Source organism: Coenobita brevimanus, chromosome 76, assembly GCF_032717465.1.
Source record: "Coenobita brevimanus isolate Jiangsu-jjx chromosome 76, ASM3271746v2, whole genome shotgun sequence".
Taxonomy (NCBI): domain Eukaryota; kingdom Metazoa; phylum Arthropoda; class Malacostraca; order Decapoda; family Coenobitidae; genus Coenobita; species Coenobita brevimanus.
The window spans coordinates 25,141,194-25,163,766 of NC_137029.1; the positions used below are offsets into that span (position 1 = coordinate 25,141,194).

Consider the following 22,573-nt stretch of genomic DNA (forward strand, 5'->3'; position numbering starts at 1 on the left):
ATGTCACTGTTATCTAGATGAGTGAGGTACAGTGGGAGCGTGTGGGCGTGAAGAGTGTAATGGTGTTGACGTGTGGGCGTGAAGAAAGTAATGTGTTGAGGTGTGGGTGTGGTGTTGGGGCTGTGAGGCAGGACAGGTGAGGCGCGACGTGACACCTGCCCCGTGTGCCACCCCTAGCGTGACACACCTGACTCCTCCCAGGGCCACGGGGGTCAGGGATCATGGCCAGGCAGGGTAAGAGAGAGAGAGAACCCTAATATCAATTCGTGTGTGTGTGTGTGTGTGTGTGTGTGTGGAGAATGACTCAGCTCCCCCCATTTCTCTCTTTCTCTCCCCACACCTTCTCACGCTCGTTACGGGTGGTAGTGATTGTGGGGGAGGTTGTCTGTAGTTTCCATTACTTGCCACACTTATCTTGTTACCTGGACTTTATTATTGTCATTATTGAAAGTGCTCTCCCCCGTGCTAAAGGGTCCTTGTATGCGACATGTTTTAGGAATGTAATGTGGTATTGTGGTGAGAATCGGGTAGTAATGGAAGAGGATATTAGTAGCCTTACACATACGGAGATGAGAATGGTTAGGTTGGTGTGTAGTGCGTCCTTCAGTGACAGCTGTACGGGAGGGCTTAGGATTGCGAATGAAGAGTTTCTAGGAAGGATGGGGCTCATGCGTATTTGTTTTGTGATAAGAATGAGTGGATTGAGATGGTTTGGGCACGTAAATAGGATGGAGGATAACAAATATGTGCGGAGGGTGAGTTGTAAACGGTGAGCGTAGGGTTGCAAGAGGCAGACCGAAAAAGACCTGGGACTAGGTCATAGAGTGTGACCTCAGGGATAAGGGACCAAAATGAGAAGCTGCTAGAGATCGACCAGCGTGATTATCATTATCATCATCATTATTAGTAGTAGTAGTATTATTGTTGTTGTTGTTGCTTTAGTGAAAAGGAAGTGTTTCGCAGCAGTCTGTGATGATAGTTCTCCTTTGTATCCTTTTAGCTAGTCCTGGATTGTAACTATCCCATTTATAAAAGTGAAACTAGGGATAGGACAGGAAAGGGATAGGAATCATAATGAGGATCACTACATTATTGTTATAGATGAAGAGAGAAACTTGTACTGTACACAGGAAAAATCATCTGATAAATTACCAATATGCTGGGAATTGAACCAGGGACTCTCAGGTGAGAGCCAGGCAGCATACCACTACACCTGGTCGTGGTGTAGTGGTATGCTGCCTGGCTCTCACCTGAGAGTCCCTGGTTCAATTCCCAGCATATTGGTAATTTATCAGATTGTTATAGATTTTATCACTTACGTTTGACCCTTCATTTTTACTGTTTTTACTGCCATCCAATAGGACTAGTGTGCGATTTTACTAGTGAGAAATTTAGTGGTATGATGGTGCGGTGGACGGTGGTGTGGTGGTGGAAGGTGGTGTGGCAGTGGATGATGATGATGATGATGATAGAAAGTGGTGTGGTGGTGGAAGATGTTGGTGTGGTGGACGGTGGTGTGGTGGTGAGGAAGGCACTGGTGGTGATGGTAGTACTGGGCATCACCTTTCTCTGCCTCACTTCGCTGTGTCATCCTCGATTCTTCATCTCCACCTGTCCCTCACATGTACAGTTACACACACACACACACACACACACACACACACACACACACACACACACAGAATCAAAGTGCACATAAACCTACAAACATATATTTGCATGGGCCAACCCACACACACACACATACATTCACGTCCTTGTACACACACACACACACACACACACACACACACACACACACACACACACACACACACACACACACACACACACATTGATACATCTGCAGCACCCACTCATATAAATCACAGAAAATATACACAGACATGCAAATAAACTCGCTGATGCACAAATTAACTTCATTCTTGAATATACTAACTCTGACACACTTCTTTAACCTCGTTCTTACCCCTTCAGTCCTTGTCACTCAATTTTTGCAACTAAGAGACGAGTGAGATTAGCCTAGGAGAGATATTTTGGACTGGGAAGGGTGAGACACACACACACACACACACACACACACACACACACACACACACACACACACACACACACACACACACACACACACACACACACACACACACACACACATCTGTTTGAAGGGTTTGGGAGATTTTTCGAACGGGGGGATGGAGAGTAGATTCAGCCTTTATTACCCTCTTCACCACGAGGATCCTCTCCCAAGCTGAATAAAATCGTCTGGAAAAAGCAGGCATAAATTAAAGATAACGTCCTCGGTCTGAATGGGTTATAATTAGCAGTGCGACCCATTTTTGCTGTCTGGTTGTGTGGTTGTTTGTTCTCTTGTTTGTTTTGATTGTTAGTTTGTTTATTTTTTTCGTTTGTTGTATACTTTCGTTTGTTTTTGTTTTTATTCGGTCTTGTTGTTTATTCGTGTTTTATTTTTGTTTTATTGTTGTGGTCTTACCTCTTGTTACCATGACAACATCTCCCGTTATTTACCTCTTGCCGCTGTGTATTGGTTTGTTTGTCTTCCGTTATTTACTCTCTCTCTCTCTCTCTCTCTCAAAAAAAAAAAAAAAAAAATGGAGGTGAAGGATCCCTAGACAAAGTTGCCGTAAGAGAGAGAGAGAGAAACTGGTGTTATTGAGTATGAGTGGATGCAGTGAAGGAGGATGGGGAAGGAGAGGGGGAGGGGGTGAAGGGAGGGGTGGGGGTGGACAAACAAGTGCGTTGAGGTGGAAGGATGGTGGAATTGAGAGTGGGTAGAGGGTGGGAGAGAGATGTGGAGAGGTGGAGGTGGAGGAGAGGTGAAGGAGAAGGAAAGGAGGAGAGAGTTGGAGGTGGATGGAGAGCGGAGGGAGAAAGGAGAATATGAAGGGAAGAGACGAACGTGGGAGAAGAGGGGAGGAAGAGGAATATAAGGAGGGAGATGAAAGGAAGGCAGAGGGGAGGAGAGGGAAGGGGAGGGGAGGGAAACAGAACGTGAAGGAAGAGGGCAGGGGAGGACAGACGCATCAGGGAAGAGATGAAGGTGGCATGAGAGGGAGAGGAGATGGTTAAATGACAAAATCAAACTAAGATGAATCATAGGAAAGAATTTTACAAAAAGCTGATAGAAAGTACAGATATACAACAGAGTGGTACAAAACAATATGAAACTGAGGCAGGTGGGCGTTAAAAAAAATAGTCAACAATCAGACAAGCAAACAAAGAAGAAAAAAGAAGAAAACTGTGGTACAAAAACTTCCATCTAAATGAGGTACAAGAGACTTTAATTACAAGAGTTCTTTCTGCATCAAAATAATAAAATAGTCAAGAATTATCTGTACAAAGAAGTCCTGGTACCGACAGTGTAATCGGATTCAGAATATCGATAGTATCCCTTTTCCACTACTGCGGCTCGTAGCATCCGTCTGGCAGGGCAATCTCCCCTTTTTCGTCACATATGCCAGAATTAATCGAAGCTCTCCGTCCATCATATATGCAGCAGGTCAGCTCTGAAACTGTCTTCCTTTGTCATTATTGCCCTCTGCATACGGCCCCTTGTGTTTCAGATGCAGTGTGTCTAGAGATCTCGAAATGAATGGGTCTTGAATTTGGCTCTCTTTTTTTTTTAGCAACTTTACGGGCTTTATTATTATTATTATTATTATTATTTTTTTTTTTTTGCCTATAATAAAATTAGCCACGTGCTTTATGTTCCAACCTGTCCTCTCTCCCCCTTTCCTATCTCCATTTTCTCTCATCTTTCCCTCTCTCCCTCCCCCCCTCCTCTTCCTTTCCCTCCCCTCCCCTTCCTCTTTCCCTTCTGCACCCCAGCACTCAGAATATCGGCAGTGTCCCTTCATTTACATACTACCATCACCAATATCTGCCCCGCCCACGCCACTCACTCACACCACTCACTCTAATTGACATGTTCCCTTTGTCCCATGCCCTACCTCCTCCTCCCTTTCCACTTTCACTTTCCTTCATCATTCTCTACTTCCTCACCTTCTTGTCTTTATTTTGTTTCTGCCCCATCCTTCCCTCTCTCTCTCTTCCCTTCCCCTCACCAGCACCACGTCTTGTCTCTTCCCCTCAGTTTTTTAGTTGACGGCATGCATTTTGGTTGGAGGAGGGGAGAAGTTGGAGGAAAGAATTAGAGGTATTGGAGGGAGTGGTAGAGGAAAAAATTGGCGCTCGAGGTATTGGAGGGAGAGTTGGAGGGAAGGCAATGTTGTTGGAGAGATGCCGTGATAAAAGGTTTGGTGTTGGAGGTATTGGAGGAAAACCTGAAGAGTTGGTGGAAAATTTGGAGGAGCTGGAGGGAAATTTGGGGGAGTTGGAGGAAAATTTGGGGGAGTTTGAAGAAAATTTGGAGGAGCTGGAGGAAAATTTGGAGGAGTTGGAAGAAACTTTGGAGGGGTTGGAGGAAAATTTGCAAGAGTTGGAGGAAAATTTGGAGGAGCTGGAGGAAAATTTGGACGAGTTGGAAGAAAATTTGGACGAGTTGGAGGACAATTTGGAGGAGTTGGTGGAAAATTTGGAGGAGTTGGTGGAAAATTTGGAGGAGTTGGAGGAAGATTTGGAGGAGTTGGTGGAAAATTTGAAGGAGTTGGAGGAAAATTTGGAGGAGTTACATAGGATTATATAGGAAAGCAAACAGCAACAGACCTTATGGTCCTTTCGAGGCTGCTTGTTACAGAGAAAACTATGACTACAAGATCTAACTCTACATGCTGAAGGATAAGGATAGTAAAGCAAGAAGGCTCCCCCCACCACCAAACCCTTCAGGAAAAAGTGAGAAAAAAACACCATGCAGCATGGAAAAACTGACATGGAAATTTCATAGGAAAAACTGGAAAGGAAAAGTCACATTCTATAATACTTTGTCTATAAGCTACCCGACTGAGTAACCTGAAAGGGAAAGTAATCAAATCAACTAATAGTTACGGCATGACATTATAAATCGGTACATTGAGTTTATGGGAAGTCTGTGGACATAACGTGGAAACTAAACTACACACTGCACAGTGTGGATGTTTAGGGGTGGTGCGGCAGCCTTGATTGGCGCTTTTGAGGTAGGCAGCGGTCAGTCAGGCCCTAGCTCCGTTCAGTCCACTGAGACAAGGAACTCTCCCATGTGGGACAAGTACACAAGTTTCCTCCTGAAGCAGTGACCCCTGGTACATTAAAAAAAATTCCGATGGTGATCACTTGACTAACAGGGACCCTCAGTGTTCCACAGCCCATCACAGATCGAAAGTGAGAGTAGTGCCCATTAACTCAGGGTTATCTGTGCAGATCCTAATCTGTGCTTATATTGCTTTCTTTTCATTGGTGAGATTGAAATATATATGACGGGTGTCTTAGATAAAAGGGGAGCTGCACAGCGTGGATGTGCAATGCACAGAGTGGATGTTTAGGGGTGGTGCGGCAGCCTTGCCTGGCGCTTTTTAGGTAGGCAGCAGTCAATCAGGCCCTAGCTCCGTTCACTCCACTGAGACAAGGAACTCTCCCATGTGGGACAAGTACACAAGTTTCATCGTGATGCAGTGACCCCTGGTACATTAAAAAAAATCCCGATGGTGGTCACTTGACTAACAGGGACCCTCAGTGATCCACAGTCCATCACAGGTCGAAAGTAATAGTAGTGACCGTTAACTCAGGGTTATCTGTGCAGATCCTAATCTGTGCTTATATTACTTTATTCGCATCGAACAAATTGAAAAATGTATAATGACGTCACGCGGCACTATGTACGGGTACGTTGTTTAACCCGTCACGTCCCGAGCCTTTCCGCACCTATGACATCCCCCAGTCCCGAGCCTTTTTGGAAAAATTTTTTTTCTTATGAAACTTCCGCTTAGGTCGAGAAACTATGGAAAATCTTGAAGAAAGTTGTCTCTGCAGTCTATAAGTGGTCTATACAGGTGCGGTTTCCCCCCGCAGGTATCGTATTCTGTAATGGGCTGGATATGCGTAAACGTTTTCTATGGTAAGGAGTAATGGGACAAACAACACACAACACCTCTACATTTATTGAATTTGTACTAATAAACAATAACAGTAACAATATAATGGATTTCAGACACATATATAGGAAAAATAAGCATTGTACCATCGCGCGAGCATAGCGAGTTAGGTCCGAGTCGTATCATGCTATCTGCTAAATTTCTGTTATGAGTCTACCGATCATTTTTTCTACTTGTATACTTCTGTTTCAATGACAATTTACTAATTACAACTGTTTGTAAGTGATTTCAGATGTTTTCATTCATTTTGATGACATGCAGCATAAGTTTAGCGCACATCAGCTTAGTAAGCGCACTCGCTATGTCTCGTATTTCAACATACCAAATTGTTTTATCACTTTCTAATTATTTTCCCATTTGCATAGAACCTTTCCCCCACCACTGTGAAGGTTTTCAATTATTTTCATTCATTACGAGGGCATTTAGCGATATGCTAGCGCCTATTCACGTAGCAACCACGATGTCAAACACTCGTGTTTCATCATCTACTTTATTTATTCACTCCAATTATATTTTCCCACTTACATTACACACGTTTACACCCCTCCAATGCACTGTACATACTTACTGCCATTATTTATTCAAGTGAGCGTGAGAATATCGCCTGAAAATACCCTCGCAAGGAATGTTACGTCATACATAATACTCACACATTTATATACTAATTCACGCACACACTTATATACTAATTATTCACTTTATCACTTGCTGACTTTTATTTTGACTAATACGTGCCTTATTCATTCGACTAGGCGTCAGGAAATCTTATCTTTATAGACACGCTATGAATATTTGACTTAGGAAATACATCATCATATACAATAATTTGAACTTATATTATACCAGTAAGAATGTCACATAATAGAAAATATATAATAAGGGGCCGTATTTATTGCACTGAGCGACAGAATATCGCATCAAACAACCCTCTCTATGTAAGTTTCAACTTAGGGCAGATTTATATACTTACACCCAATGTTTGCACTTATGTTCTACCCGTAGGCACTTTATACTAATATTTGGCGATCCACATGACTGATTTTTTCACAGAGCGTCTGTCTGTCGCATTTACATCATAATTTCTGCGTCCTTTCGCAATCACACCATGCTAAAATTGCAGCAACGTGTGGTATTCACTAAAACATGGGTGAATACACAGACCCACGTCACACTGCACGCACTCATAGCGGGTGTCCTTCCTCTGTGTCGTGAGTCGCACCTGGGAATTACTGCACACGTGACACCTGCGCTGGGGCCTAGGTCTGTTGGGCTGGGGCGGGATAGGAGTGGGGAAATGGCGGGCAGATATTCTCTGGGGAGTGTGGGTAATAGGGGCAGTGCGGGGGCGCTGTTGGGGCCTTTCAACCGCATATTTTGCAAAGATTTCTCGTGTGAGCTCCCTCACAAACCCTTCAAAGGTTTCCTGAACTCCTGTGGTCATGGCGTGAAGGTGGTGGCAATTCAGAGCAGTGATATCTAGCAAGTGAAAGAACAGTTTCTTATACCACTTCATCGTGGTCCTGGCACACTCTACCGTCGATATCATGGAGTCTGACTGGTCCACGAGGCGCATGTTTATATTATAGTCCATGACACATTCAGGTTTCCAAACACGACGCCTGCTCTCGCTATGGTAATCAACAGAATCAGTACGGTGCATCAAGGGGCGGTGAACCGTGGACAAGAGGCTTACTTCTCTGTTGTGGTTCCACATTGTTGCAAGGATGTTGTTTGCTTTGAAGAAGACAACCTCACTCCTTGCAAGTTTCCGCCCTACCTTGACCATGTGACGCCGGTTCACCTTTACGGTTCCACATACTCCCGTTTCATGTCTGTGAAGATAACGAGCGAGAAGAGGGCTAGTGTACCAGTTGTCGAGGTAGAGAACGTGACCACGATGAAGGTAGTCTTGTATCATCGTCTTTACCACTGCTCCAGAAAGTCCTATACTTCGATCTTCTATTATGTCTGTCTGTGCACTGGTGTACAAGACTATGTCTTGCACGTATCCAGTCCTACAGTCACACATAACAAAGATCTTGAACCCAAAACGGTGCCTTTTGCTGGGTATATACTGTCTGAATGAAATATTGCCTTCTCCACAACACGAGACTCTCGTCTATGACGAGATCTCTATAGGGATAGAATGAGGATCGAAAGGTTTGCCTGAGGTGATCAAAGACCAGCCTAATTCGCCTCATTTTGTCCGTGTTGTTTGTATTTGCAGGGTCATTAGCATCATAAAAATGGAGGCGACTTAGAATTTGTTGAAACCGATTACGGCTCATCACTTGACCAAATATGGGGGTAAACATAACAGGGTCCCTAGTCCAGTAAGCAGGAATTCTATTTTTTCTTATTATACCCATCAAAAGGACAAGGGCAAAAAATAAGAACATTTCTGGAATGGAGACAGGGTAATCATAAATCATTGAATGCCTACTCCTTGTTCCCAATCTTTCACTTTCTAGCCGCTGGCCGCTTGCAAACAGGTTTGTTTGAAGCACGATCTGATCAACGAAGGCCTCACTGAAAAACAGGTGGAAAAAATCCAACCTGCTTGAATTACAGTGAATACCTGGTGCAATGCAGCCAGATCGCCCCTGCTCAGTGAAGGGGTGAATGAGGGGAGAAAAATCACTCCCATCCTCCCAATCCCACGACACAAATCCCTCGTCCCCATCACCGCCTTCGTCTGGGTGGGGAGGAGATCCTGGTTGGGGAGGTTGGGGAGAAGGAGTACGGAGGGCTTCCCCACTGTCACTCCTCTTCCCTCTGCCTTTACCCTTTCCCTTTCCCTTACCCTTACGGCCTTGAGGAACATTAGGGGGCTGTGGGGATGAAATAGTTTGATATTGGGGAGCAGAAGACGTGCTGGGGAGTGGTTCCTCCCCACCTTCCCCCTCCATTACCACACCACGTGCTCTCTCACGCAACCTTGCTCGACCACGTGTTAGGGGATATTGGGGAGCATAAGACGTGCTTTGGAGTGGTTCCTCCCCACCTTCCCCCTCCCTCACAACCCCACGTGATAAGGAACGCACCCGCACTGGCCCACGTGATCCACTCTGCCGCCTCACACTGCGTAGGGAGAGCAATGACTCACCCACCTCACTCTCACTTTCCCTAATCCCAGGAATGTCCATTTCACTCCCCACTCCCTCCACTTCACTTCCTACCGCCCCAAACAGAATGCTTGGCCCATACCTGCTTAGACGACGTGGTGTGCGCTCTGGGCCACGATGTGTAATCACCTCCCGCCCATACCACGTGGCAGCACGTCCCACGTCTCCGTCCTCGTCCTCGTCCTCGACCTCGAATTCGGCTTCCAAGGCACGCTGGGGATAGGGATATGACATACCACGTGCCTTCTTTGCCTCCTGCCCCTCTCTAGCAGCACGGTAAGTCACGTACTGCCGTTTCCTTGGTGACGGAACTTCCTCGTCACTGCTGGTGGTTTCTTCCTCGTCTGGCTGCACATAATCTTTGTCCATCTCCTCGTCATCCAGTGGGGAATCACTGTCGCCGGTAAAGGTGTCCAGGGCGACTTGAATTTCGCTCTCTGAGAGACCTCTCTTAGCCATGTCTGAGCAGGACCGTGGCTACCAGGTGAGTGGACGAGCGGCGGGTTAGCGCGGGTCGCGCGGGGTTGCCGAGTGTCCCTGCCTGGTGGCAGGTAGGGGAAGGTCAGGCGAGGGTACGTACCGCAAATCAAGCGCGAAATTTGAAAATTGTCGAAATTATGCACATTGCAATTGCACGACGTACTGGTACGTCGCCGGGACTGGCAAATGCAAATCGTGGTGACGTACCCATACGTCGTCGGGACGGGGCGGGTTAAAAGGTGTCTTGTAGACAAAAGGGGAATGAACTTACACGTAGCTATAAAAGAGAGTTGGAGGAAGATTTGCAGGAGTTCGAAGAAAATCTGGAGTAGTTGAAAGAAAATTTGGAGGAGTTGGAGGAAAATTTGAAGGAGTTGGAGGAAAATTTGAAGGAGTTGGAGGAAAATTTGAAGGAGTTGGAGGAAAATTTGAAGGAGTTGGAGGAAAATTTGGAGGGAGTTAGAGGAAAATTTGGAGGAGTTGGAGGAAAATTTGGAGGAGTTGGAGGAAAATTTGGAGGAGTTAGTAGAAAATGTGGAGGAGTTGGTGGAAAATGTGGAGGAGTTGGAGGAAAATGTGGAGGAGTTGGAGGAAAATGTGGAGGAGTTGGAGGAAAATGTGGAGGAGTTGGAGGAAAATTTGGAGGAGTTGGAGGTAACGTCAGACGATTTAGTTAATCTTGGAGTGGGCCATAGGAGCCTGAGAGTGGCAATACATTTACCATCCCACCCTCAAAATCTTGCTTCTCGTACTGAATGGGTTAATGGAGAAAATCGAGGGAAAAAGAGGGAGACAGAAGAAAATGTGAGAGTTGGAATAAAGAGTGAGATAATTGGAAAAGTGAGATAGTTGAAAGAAAAAAGTGAGATAGTTGGAAGGAAAAGTGAGTCGGAAAAAAAAAAGTGAGATAGTTGGAACGAATGTGGGTGAATTATTTGGCATTGTGTTTTTTATTCTTTGGTTATTTCGTGTGTGTGTGTGTGTGTGTGTGTGTGTGTGTGTGTGTGTGTGTGTGTGTTTATCCTATGTTTTATTTCAGTTTAGCGAGCAGGATTAATTTCGTTAGCACAGTTTTTCGTGTGGATTTTTCGTCGTTTGTTTTGCTCGGTTTTATGCTGTGTGTGTGTGTGTGTGTGTGTGTGTGTGTGTGTGTGTGTGTGTGTGTGTGTGTGTGTGCAAGAGAGAGAGAGAGAGAGAGTTTATTGAAAACAGAAGGGCTAGAGGAAATTGAGGGAAGGGAGGAAAACAATGATAAAATTTTGAATGGAGGCGTTGGAGGAAAGGTGCAGGTGTTTGGAGGAGAGGTGGAGGTGTTGGAGGAAAGTTGGAGGTGTTGGAGGAAAGATGGAGGCATTGGAGGAAAAATTGGAGGCATTGAGGGTAGTGAGTCGAATAATTGACACATGAAAACAGAGAGGGAATAAAAAACGAAGGTGTATGACATTGAGAGACGGGTGGAGAGTGGGAGGGAGGATGCTGGAGGGTGGAGGAGGGAGGGAATGGGTGGAGGGAGGAGAGAAAGGGGAGGTGGAAGGGTGTAGGGAGGTGGAGGAGGGAGAGACAGGGGAGAGAGAGAGGGGTAAGGGTGTTGGGAAGTGGAGGAGGGAGAAGATGGGGGAAGAGGAGGGTTAGGGGTGCGTTTGGAAGGGGAGGTGGTGGATGAACTGTGGGGAAAGAGAGAGAGAGAGAGGGAGAGGGAGAGAGTTGCAAAGTAGAGTAATGGAGAGAAGAAACGAGGAGGAAAATTGTGGGAAGAAGAGACGGGAAGGAAGAGGAGGGGGAGAGAGGGAGAGGAAGGGGTGGAGAGGAATGAGGGAGGGAAGAATCACAGTAGCGGACATTTACCTCAACCCCTCCACCTTCCTCCTTATTATCTCTCTCTCTCTCTCTCTCTCTCTCTCTCTCTCTCACACACACACACACACACACACACACACACACACACACACGATAAACACGTCTTCACAAGTATGCCATTAATGTCGTCATTTCATTTCACTGTAATACTGATGGTGGTGGGTGGTGGCGACCATCACTGATTCCCTTGGTACTGTATAATGCTGCCTGTTTCCAAAAGTGACTGTACACCGAGTGACGAGCCTAATAGTTTCCTCTAACTCAGGAAATCATTTACAACGCTGGGTGGTAACCATATAAGCAAAAACGGGTTGATGTGAAGCTGTATATGTTAACTGGGTGGAGAGATAACGCGGCGTCATCCAGGGCCCAAATCCTCACACTCTTCCCCACGCCTCGCTGTGGCGAGGCACCGTCTGATGCAAGGTAACATGGGTTCTTTGCACCGATAGGGCCTGCAGCGGCGAGTGCTTGCCTGCGGTTGATAAGTTTGCTTGGCCGGACAGACCGGGATTACTCTGCTGCTACTACTACTTTAATGTAGAGTCTAATTTTATTAAATCTTGAATTTCCCCGGTGGTTATGGAGTGCTTAGTAATTTATGTGTGAAAATCAGAGCATAAGCAAACAGTCGCATACACAGTTCAGTTCAGTGCGGCCGGGAACGTGTTTGTTTTATTTTATTTTTGCCGTCTAGCAGTGTAATTCTGCTTAAAACACACGAACTCAGACTTGAGGAGTTAGATATACTGTTAACTAAAAAAAACAACTATTATGAGAGGCCTTTCTAAAATGAAAAACTGCCCTAAGCTAAATCAGATCGCCTGGTAACAGCAAAAATGAACTGAAAAGGTGGTCACTCGGATACATAGAGCTAAACCCAAGAAGATTTGTAAATATGGAAGGCCAGTCCCGTAGGGGGGTTGAAGGTCTTGCTGTCTTCTATTGTCCACTTTTTTACTAGTCTTCGGGTCACCTGTACCAAGTTACTCTCCGGGACGCCTCTTTTTTATTTATTCTTTCTATCCCTGACGATTTTATTCGGCTTAGGAAAGACTTTACGAACTGGAGGGGTTAGGTTTATAATTAAAGAAACCCCTTTAGTACGAGAGGCCTTTCTTAATTCTAATAATATTGTCTGATAGTAAAAATAAACTGAGTGACGTCATCTTGGAACCTCACAACATTCTAGGTGCTTTCCTTGTCAGTTACGCAGTGGAAATGATTATATTCTGTGTTTTCTTTGCTTATTACTTGTGTGTACGGTTGACGTATTTTATCCCATAATCTTTCGGATGAGAGTACCTGCTTTTATTATTTTTTTTTTTTTTATACCTCCAGACCATTTTAATCTGCTTATGAAAAACCTCCTATGGAAGGTGTTAAGGAAGGCTGGAATCTAACCACTGTAATTCGAAAGTCTGTCCCAAGGTGAAGAAAATCGGCTGGAAATAGCTGGAAGAAAGATTACGTCATCGGAGTGAAGAGACTCGTGAAGGTCTTACTGTCTATCATACTGTCTTTTGTCGAGTTGTTTACAGTCTTGAGGTCACCGGTATTAAAACACCAAAGGAATTTTGCTTGCAGGGAAGACTATTACCAGTATATGTTGCTTGAAGATAGAACGATTATACTACATTTCATTTGTACTTATTGTGGTTGAACTAGTCTCTAGGCTGTGTATTTTGTCACGTGTTTGAAAGTCTTGTTGTGTTCTTGTTGTGATGTTTACGATATTGGGGTCACCTGTACTAAGTTACAAGAATAATTTCTCTGAAATAAATGGAAGAAACTTCGACATTCTTTTGGTATTTTTTTTTTTTATTGTTTCTTTTTCATCGTCTCCTAGTTCTTGAAGTATGTAAAGGTTTTGCTGGTGCACGGTCAAGATGATGATTATTCTTGAGATCTGCAGTAATAGAAGAGACTTATATATATATATATATATATATTTTTTTTTTTTTTTTTTTTTTTTTTAATTAAGAGCAGTACAGTACGTTATATTTATTTATTTATTTATTTAATTCAGAGCAGTACGGTACGTTTCTTTGGACATTCAGTTGCTGAGCTATTTATGTATCAAACCGATATCACATGTTTATTATGGTTATTGTTTGTCTTGACATGGGAATATTCTCGTGTGTGTGTGTGTGTGTGTGTGTGTGTGTGTGTGTGTGTGTGTGTGTGTGGGTGTGTGTAAGGTGCGTGATGGTGGTGGGGTGGGGTGTGTTGATCATCCCCATCACCCAGGCGTGACCATCAAGGACAACCACTACCTTACTACTAATACTACCACCACCAGTACCACCACAATCGCTATCAACCACAACACTTATTAATACCTTATTTTATGTACTATCATTGTCAGCTCCAGCTTCCAGCCTATCATTCCTCCTCCTTTTGCTATTGATCGTGATGATAATGATGACGATGATGATTGTTGTTGTTCTCTCCGACACGGAGAGTATGCTTTCACCCCTGTTTGTTTGTCTGTTAGCAGGATTATCCAAAAGCTAAAAGAGAGATTTGGTTCAGATTTGTTGGGTAGATAGCCTATGTCCCAGGGAACCATCGATTAACCTTTGGGAGCGATGTTTGCATTTGTTTGTCTGTTAGCAGGATTACTCAAAACTAAAGGAGAGATTTGGACCAAACTCGGTGGGTAGATAACCCATGTCCCACGGAACAATCGATTAACTTTCGGGACCGATCCGGATCGTATTACAAATTCTGGATCCGGAAAATACTTTTTGCGAAAACCTGATAAGTGATGAGAGAACCAAACACATTATGAAGAGTGGTTTGGAATATACGTTGCCCTTGTCGGAGAGATGCGCCTCACTGAGTGCCCCTCTAGTTGTTGTTGTTGTTATAATTATTATTATTATTATTATTATTATTATATCTATAACCATACTCCTTAATCCCGTAAGGGGTGGCTATATCTAACCCCACCAGTTCGAAAAGTCCGTATTAAAATGAATATAATCGTCTGGAGAGAGAGAGAGAGAGAGAGAGAGAGAGAGAGAGAGAATATATTGAACGCTCCAGTAGTCACAGAATGAGAAATTTGTGAGTGATTTCCGAATTTGCATATTTTTTTTCTTCATATTATTCCGATCACTAAACGAGAATTTGAGGCTGTTTTGAAAATTTGCTTGTATATTTTTTTCTTATATATATTCAGGAACCTCCCAGAATTCCAGACTCCCTCATCTTTTTCGTACTAATGCTTTTCTCATCCTCCTCTTTTCTTCTCTTCTTACTCTTGTCTTTCTTTTCTTCCTTTGCCTACTCTGAGTCTTGTTTTTTTCCTCTCCCTCTCCCTTTACTCCCTACCTTTTCCAACTTACCCTTTTTTTTCTGCATCTTTTTCTCTCCTTCCGTATCCTACGTTTACCCTTTTTCTCCTCCCTTTTTTTCATATACATTTCTTAAGGGGTTATGTTTTTTTAATTCATATTTTTTTTCTTTTTTTCATTTTCCTCATTCTTTTCCTCGCTGCAATTGCCATTTCTCCTTTTGTTTTTTTCTTTTTTGCTTGCCTTTATCGTAGTTTTTCGTGTATTACTTTTTTTTTTTCCTATTTCTCCCTTTTTCTTTCTATCCATGTTTTCTTTTCATATATCCTCTCCTCTATATCTGTCTCTTACGCCATTTATGTTTTTTGCATGTATCCTATTTTTTATATCCGTTTCTCCCGTGTGTGTGTGTGTGTGTGTGTGTGTGTGTGTGTGTGTGTGTGTGCGTGCGTGCGTGCGTGCGTGCGTCCATGCTTTGTGTGCGCTCAGATTTATGTGCGTGTGTGTGTGTTTTGGTGAAGAAACAGAGTTGGTGACTGATGTAGGGGATGGGGGAGTGAGAGGGGAGTGTGAGGAGAAGTGGGGAGGAGAAGGGAAGGAAGAGGGAAGGAGGAGGGAGAGAGAAGGGGAAGGGGAGAATAAAAAGAATGGGAGGGGAAGAAGCAGTAATAGGAGGAAGAAGAAAAAGAAGAATGTTATGGATGGAGGGGGAGGAGGAGGAAGGGGAGGAAAGGTAAAGAAGATATTGAGAGGGAGAGAGTGAAGGGGAAGAAAGTAAAAAGAGGAGGGAGAGGAATGGTAACTGGAATAAGCAGGAGAGAGAGAGAGGGGGGGGGGTTAAAAAAAGGGGGAAGAGAGGAGAGGGGAAAGGAAGAGAGAGAAGAGAAAAAGTACAGAGGGAGGGAGATGAAGGGGAGACGAGAGAGGGAGCGAGGAAATATAAAGAACTGAGTAATAACGGCGCGTACGATTATATTATTAATATTATTACTATTATTATTATTGTTATTATTATTATTATTATTATTCACCCTGCCCGCAGTTCATTGTGGAAGGGGTGTATGTGATCGTCGGCTTTTATTTATGTGTGAGTCTGTGCATCGATTAACTCTTGACCCAGTAAACGCCTCAAACTTTGCACAGGTGTTGGGTGTGTGGAACTGAGGAAGTGGTTCGATTTTGGTGAATATCCACCCGGCGTAAGGGTAGGAGGGGGGAGGGCGGACAAACTTGAAGCAAATTTTTCAAAGTGCCTTAGAAGGCAAACGGTGAGATACAGACACATGGTTATTCTTAATCACTAATAGGGAGTCGTATATGAGGATTCTATTCGCACCATTACATTTGACCCTGGGTGACTTTGAAAGGTCAAAGTCACACATTTTTTGTTCATCGATTAACTCTTGAACCAGTGAACGGATCATCTTCAAACTTTGCACAGGTGTTGGGTATGTGGAGCTGAGGAAGTGGTTCAAATTGGTGAAATCCACGAGGGGTAAGGGTGGGAGAGGGAATCCACCAGTGGTAAGGGTGGGAGTGGGGGGCTGCAAATTTGAGGCGCGGGCGGGGTGTTGTGACCTCGGGTCACTTTGCCCCTGTTACTGTCGTTGTTGTATCCACCCCATTAGTTGGTGGAAACTATTATCATCATCATCACCGTCATCGTTATCATCATCATCATCATCATCTTCATGAACCCTGTAACAGTGACTTTTTTTTTTTTTTTCACCATCTAGTCCAAATTTCAAACTTCTTCACTAAGAGCTTAAAGGTCCTTTCAGTATGATGACGTATAATTCATTATGATTCGGCCAGACGTTTTTTCTTGTATTGAAGGCAGTACCTCGAGCGGTGAAAGGGTTGATAGAAGCTTCATCTAACCCCATTAATAAAAAATTTAAACAAATGAAACCCGATTAAGATTGCATAGAGGTAGGAAGAAAAACACAACCTCATAGGATTTAAGGATGCAGTAGATATACAAGAGAGTAAGGTCCATTCATGTTTTATATTGTATTATACTTTCAGTGCTGACGTCCTCTCTTAAGGTCATTACTTCTTCCCCTCTTTAATTAGACCCTAATAGCCCTTAATTATATGTTCAAGGACGTGGCTGTTATTAAATTAACGATGGACTATTATGTAATGCTGACTTAAATCTTGTATCTTTTACTTGTGCTGTGATGTGTTAGTTAAACCGAGGCGATAAATAACCCAGATGAAAAATAAAACAAAAGAGTCATTCCCATCAAAAAGCCTTAAGTTTCACCAACCAGGGAAAAGTAAGATAGTGAGGTACAGGATTTTGATCAGCTTATTGAATCCAAAACAGTCAAGCCAACTCATTAATCCACGACGAAAGGGAAGAGTAATGCCGCCTTGGAGACCATTTATTTAGCTGAAGCCACAAAAATAATAATAATAATATAATAACGAGACACGGTACTGTATCACCTTAATCCCTCCACCACTACGATGGCGCCATTTTTAGATGTGGGAGCACCTCTAGGAACGTCCCTGCCCCTCAGTCACTCGTCAAGGATTTTTGGACACAAGATGCTCTGCTCCACTCCCGTAGGCTTCAGCGAAGCCCCCATATTAGGGTCCTGTGCTCCAGGGTCTGTCTAGTTTCCGGACGATTTATTGCGCTGAAAGTGGATCTATCTGATGGGATTAAAAAATAACCTCCATTAATGTTTTCAGCACGATGTTTTCATTTTACTTGACTTGCTACAACCATAAATTATATATATATATATATATATATATATATATATATATATAGTAGTGACGGTGACAGGTATATCTCGTTTTCAACACGGAACGGCTAGCAGGTAAACATAAACACAAAGAAATCCACTGGCAACAGAATCGCACAATCCACAACAAAAATATAAAAGCTATATCAAGACACTGGATTACGTCACTCATCATCCACAGATAGATCTGGTCAACAACACAGGTGCAAAAATGAATAAAAAATATATATATCCTCAAGAACGAACGCAAGAAATAATCGCCTCCATCAAAATCACTTAGTTTCGCAAGCCGCCACTAGAGGTGCAATGGCGTAACCGAACACCAGAATATCAGCCCGAAGTGGAATCATGTATCGCGAAGCCAGCATTGCGTGGAGGAAGAGGAGGAGGAGGCGCATTCTGGAGTAATATGAAAGGTTGAAAAGTTCAGGCGTTTTTGACAGAGATGCACATAATCTCGTCGGCCTAGGAGGCTATTTATCGCTTATACGTGGGTGATGCATCACTTTACAGATACCCCTTCCTCATTCGTACTTTGCTAACAGGGGGAATGGTTAATTATGGTTGTTAGCACGTGTTCATGGACGATTTATCACTTGCTACGGACGTCCTTCCTTAGTCGTACATTGCCAGTATGGGAAAGTGTTAATTCTGACCCACCCTTCCTCCGGGAAGAAAGTTCGGTCTTGTAGTGGACATTGGTGATATATTTCAAGTTTCAGTGTCAGTGTTACTATTTACTTAAATGTTATTCATGTTTTTTTATATGAGTTGGGGTACATAATAACACTCTTGAACATTTGTGTGTCACTTGAAAATAATGTGTAAGAAGAAGAAGAAAGTCGTGCTAGATAATCTAATCTGACGAGAACATAACAGATCACAGTCGAATCATGCATCGTAAACCCAACATTGCGTGCTGGCTGACGAGCAGGAGGAGGAGGAGGTGCAATTTGGAGTAATCTGACAGGGTTTTAGAGGTTACGGTGACAGGGAATCCGGATGTCAGGCCGGATGGAAGTACGCGGACGAGTAGCAGCGGAAGTGAAGGGGGCAAATACCTGGGAGAACAGTGATCCTTCCTTCACTTTCCGCCAGCCACGTGCCTCAAGGGTCAGGGAAGGTATTATTGCGTCGTATTCCAAGTGGTTTTGAAAATTTCGTAATACCTCTTCCATGGCGATTTATTCAACACATTTTATCTCGGGGGTCGGGGGTGGGGCATATTTGTGTCGTAGTCGGAGTGGTTTTGAAAAACTTGTAATTCCTCTTCCTTAGCTCTTTATGCTTTATACCTCAGGGGTTAGGGGGACATTTTTTGCGTCGTATTCTGAGTGCTTCTGGAGATTTCGTAATGATTCTTCCTCTGCGATTTACTTTACACATTTTACCTCGGGGGTCAGGGAGTTGTATTTAGCGATGTATTCTGAGTACTCTTGGAGATTTCTTATAACATCTTCCCAGGGGATTTATTCTGTGCATTATACCTCCTGGGTCAGATCGAATTTTGGGTCGTATTGTCAGTGGTTCTGGTGGTTCCGTAATACCTCTTCCTTAGCAGTGTATTCCACACATTTTCCCCAGTATTCTCTTGCATGCTGTTATTGAGGCACAGTTCAGTTTAAAACTATGTAAATACTATGCAAGAAAATGTTAAGGTGTAATATAAAACAAATCGCTTAGAAAGAGGTGCTGGGAAGCCTCTTATGCCAACTGGTTTAATCCCATGACTTCGGTTACGTTTTTCTTTTTCTTTCTTTTTCTGTCCTCCTCCTCTTCTTACCATAAGGTTTAAGATTGGTCTACGATAACTTGTCTCGGGCCCCCTATGCCTTGAAGGGGATAATACAGGATTGACTCTCTCTCTCTCTCTCTCGTGTGTGTGTGTGTGTGTGTGTGTGTGTGTGTGTGTGTGAGAGAGAGAGAGAGAGAGAGAGAGAGAGAATGCTGCGACATTCAAATTATAGACCCATTTTAATTTATTAGTTTTAGTCACGTGTTTTATATAATGAACTCCTTCAGCTCGGGGACTTTTTATTTTTATTTTGCCTCAAGACAACGTTATTAAACTTGAGCGGCTGTTTTTCAAATCAGATCAGTTATAGCCTTCATTTCTCCCATGGTTACAGGAGGCATCCAGTAATTTGAATGAAGTCACCTGGAGGTGGTGGTGGTACAAGTGGTAATAGTAGAAGTTGTAATAGTTAGTAGTAGTAGTGGTATTTACAACCATGGGCTCATTTGAACATGAACCCTGTGGACTAATGCAGGTGGAAGTTGCCATTCTTCCGTAGTTCACCATCTTTTTTCATGGGGTAGGGAGATGATAGAGGGACGTTTGTGTAACCGGACAGCCCCATGCCTGGTATACGGGTACCATTGAGTTGTAAAGTTGTGTTTAAGATTGATCATATTTTTTCTTCATTCATATAGCTACCAAATATATATATATATATATATATATATATATATATATATATATAAAATACATGCATACATACATCATCTAATCCTGTGTTGCCCCATGAGGAGCGTAGGAGCCCGGGGCTAGGCAAGTTGGTCCTGACATTTAAGATGAGAGTGACCAGCTTCACTCATCCCTGAGTACCGTTTGTATATAAATCTGACTGTCTATCTATTTGTCTAGGTGGGGGCGCTCACCATCCACTCACTCGATGTAGCGCTGCTGTCGGGTGTCTGCCCTTTCCTCTCCTCCATCATTCTTTCCTTCCATCCTCTTCTCTCTTCCTTACCTTCATTCTTTCCTTGTCCTTCTGCTTACGGGTAACTCTACACTTCCTCTTCTGCCTTTCTTTCCTTCATTCCTTCCTCTTCCTTCTGCCTGTGGGTGACTCTACACTGAGTGACAAGCCAAATGGTTTCTTGTACACCAGGAAACCATTTACTATGCTGGGTGGTAACCATATAACCAAATTTTGGCGCCTGGTGGTTTAATGGGTAATTATTGCGCTCCAATCGGATTGAGCCGGTGAAGCTTTATATCCAGTGGGTGGTTGGGGTTGATTGCTCATGTAATGCCACTCAGGGATGAGTGGGGCTGGTCACTCTCATCTTAAATGTCAGGACCAACTGCCTAGCCCCGGACTCCTACGCTTCTCCTGGGGCAATGTAGGACTGTATGATGGATGGATGGATATATATATATATATATATATATATATATATATATATATATATATATATATATATTTATTTATAATATATATACATACATATATAGTATAATTATTATTGTTATCATTATTATTATTTATGGTAAAATGTTGTCAAAAGCTCAGCAAAACAAATTTCATGAAGCCTGCCATTAGGCTTTAGAATACGGGACTGTACCTTCTCTTCCCAATCCTCTCTGCATATTGTATTTCCTCTCTTTTATTCAACTTCAGGGCATAGACTAGACCTGTAACTAATGTGCTTCCATTTTCCTTGTTCCTCAGGTGAAGGTAACCAGGCACTGCAAGAGTTCCTAGCCTCACGTAACCCCCGCCAGCAACACTCTGCCACGCTGGAGTCCTACCTGATCAAGCCCATCCAGCGCATCCTAAAGTACCCTCTCCTTCTTCAGCAACTCAAGGCTCTCACCACCCCAGGCTCTGAGGAACACAAGCATCTTCTCGGTAACATCCCTTTTGGATTTGGGTTTTATTTAATTAAATGGTGTTGGACATTTAATTACATCTGTTTCTTGACAATTTAATTTACATTCTACTGTACACCACACCAATCACTTCTCTGTCACCTTCATAGTGACATATTTTGCATACTATCTATCTATTGCCAGATGTCTTAATCCCATAAGGGTTGGCAACAAACAGCTCGCCTCCATGTCACCCGGTCCCCTGCTATTTCACTACCCTGCTCCCAGCTCACACACCCCTCTCTCCATCCCTCCATCCCTCCATCTCATTCTTGGCCTCTCCCTCTCTCTCCTCCATTCCACCTCACTCACATACACCCTCCTCATTAGTCTCTCGGTCTCCAACCTCTCCACATGGCCAAACCACCTCCATGTAATTCTCCTAACACTTTCTGTCACATCCACATCCACACCACAATGCTCCTTCTCCTCCTCATTTGTCAGTCTGTCTCCCCATGTAACTCCACAAGTTCCCATCAGATAGCTTATTCCCATTGCTCTCACTCTTGACTTGTGTTCTTCCAACAAGATCCAAGCTTCACTTCCATATGTTAAAGTTGATATTACAGTACTGTCATGCAATGACTTTTTTACTTCCATGCTCACTTCCCTCTTTCTTACCACTGCTTTCAAAGAACAAGCAACCTTTCTTCTTTGTTGTACCCTTTCAAGCACTTCACCTTCCAGACTTCCATCCTTACTCCTAACACTACCCAGGTACGTAAATGGACTCACATTTTCCATTTCATCATCACTTCTGTGGTATTTGTGGCTCCTCAGTAACATCTGTCTCTTAGGGCCGTATTCTTGTCTCCGCAGGAGGCTTTCTAGCATCTCTCCCTTAGCAGTTTAGTTTAGTTTGCATACTTCAGCCCACCATTTACATGTATGTACAGTATGTTGGAGGTACACAAGGATCAGCTTGGTAACTAACATATCTATACTGGGGCTATATTATCATATATTTTGGAGGATAACACTTCATCCTTATTGATTTATTTTGCATACTAGACATTGCCATTCACTTGTAAGGTATTAATGGCTTTGTAATATCTGTGTAAATTGCATAAAGAACACATAAGAGATTGTTAATGTGTCATAAGAGACCTTTGTTAATCATAGAGAATATGGGCCTTGGTTTTAGGACCATGTTCTGAATGGTATAGGAAACTTCATGAAACCTTTTTATCACCGATACATTATGCATATTACACCCAAGTATTCTCATTTATGTTATTCATTTGTATTTCCTTGGTGTTTATGTGTTGATGTGTTTGTAATTGTTAAGAGAAATACAATACTTTCAGATGGTTTGGCCATAGGGAAATGATGGTGAGTGGGAGACTGA

The 22,573-nt window shown here is 43.3% G+C and overlaps 1 protein-coding gene across 2 annotated transcripts in view; it reads left to right on the top strand.

The window, feature by feature from the left end:
• Positions 1 to 22,573, top strand: part of sif (guanine nucleotide exchange factor still life) — a 945,217-nt gene that overhangs the window by 863,888 nt on the left and 58,756 nt on the right. For both annotated transcript variants that reach the window (XM_080278922.1, XM_080278921.1), the window contains exon 28: positions 21,026 to 21,205. In XM_080278922.1, the coding sequence (XP_080135048.1) occupies positions 21,026 to 21,205 (180 nt within the window). The remainder of the gene's footprint in view (positions 1 to 21,025; positions 21,206 to 22,573) is intronic.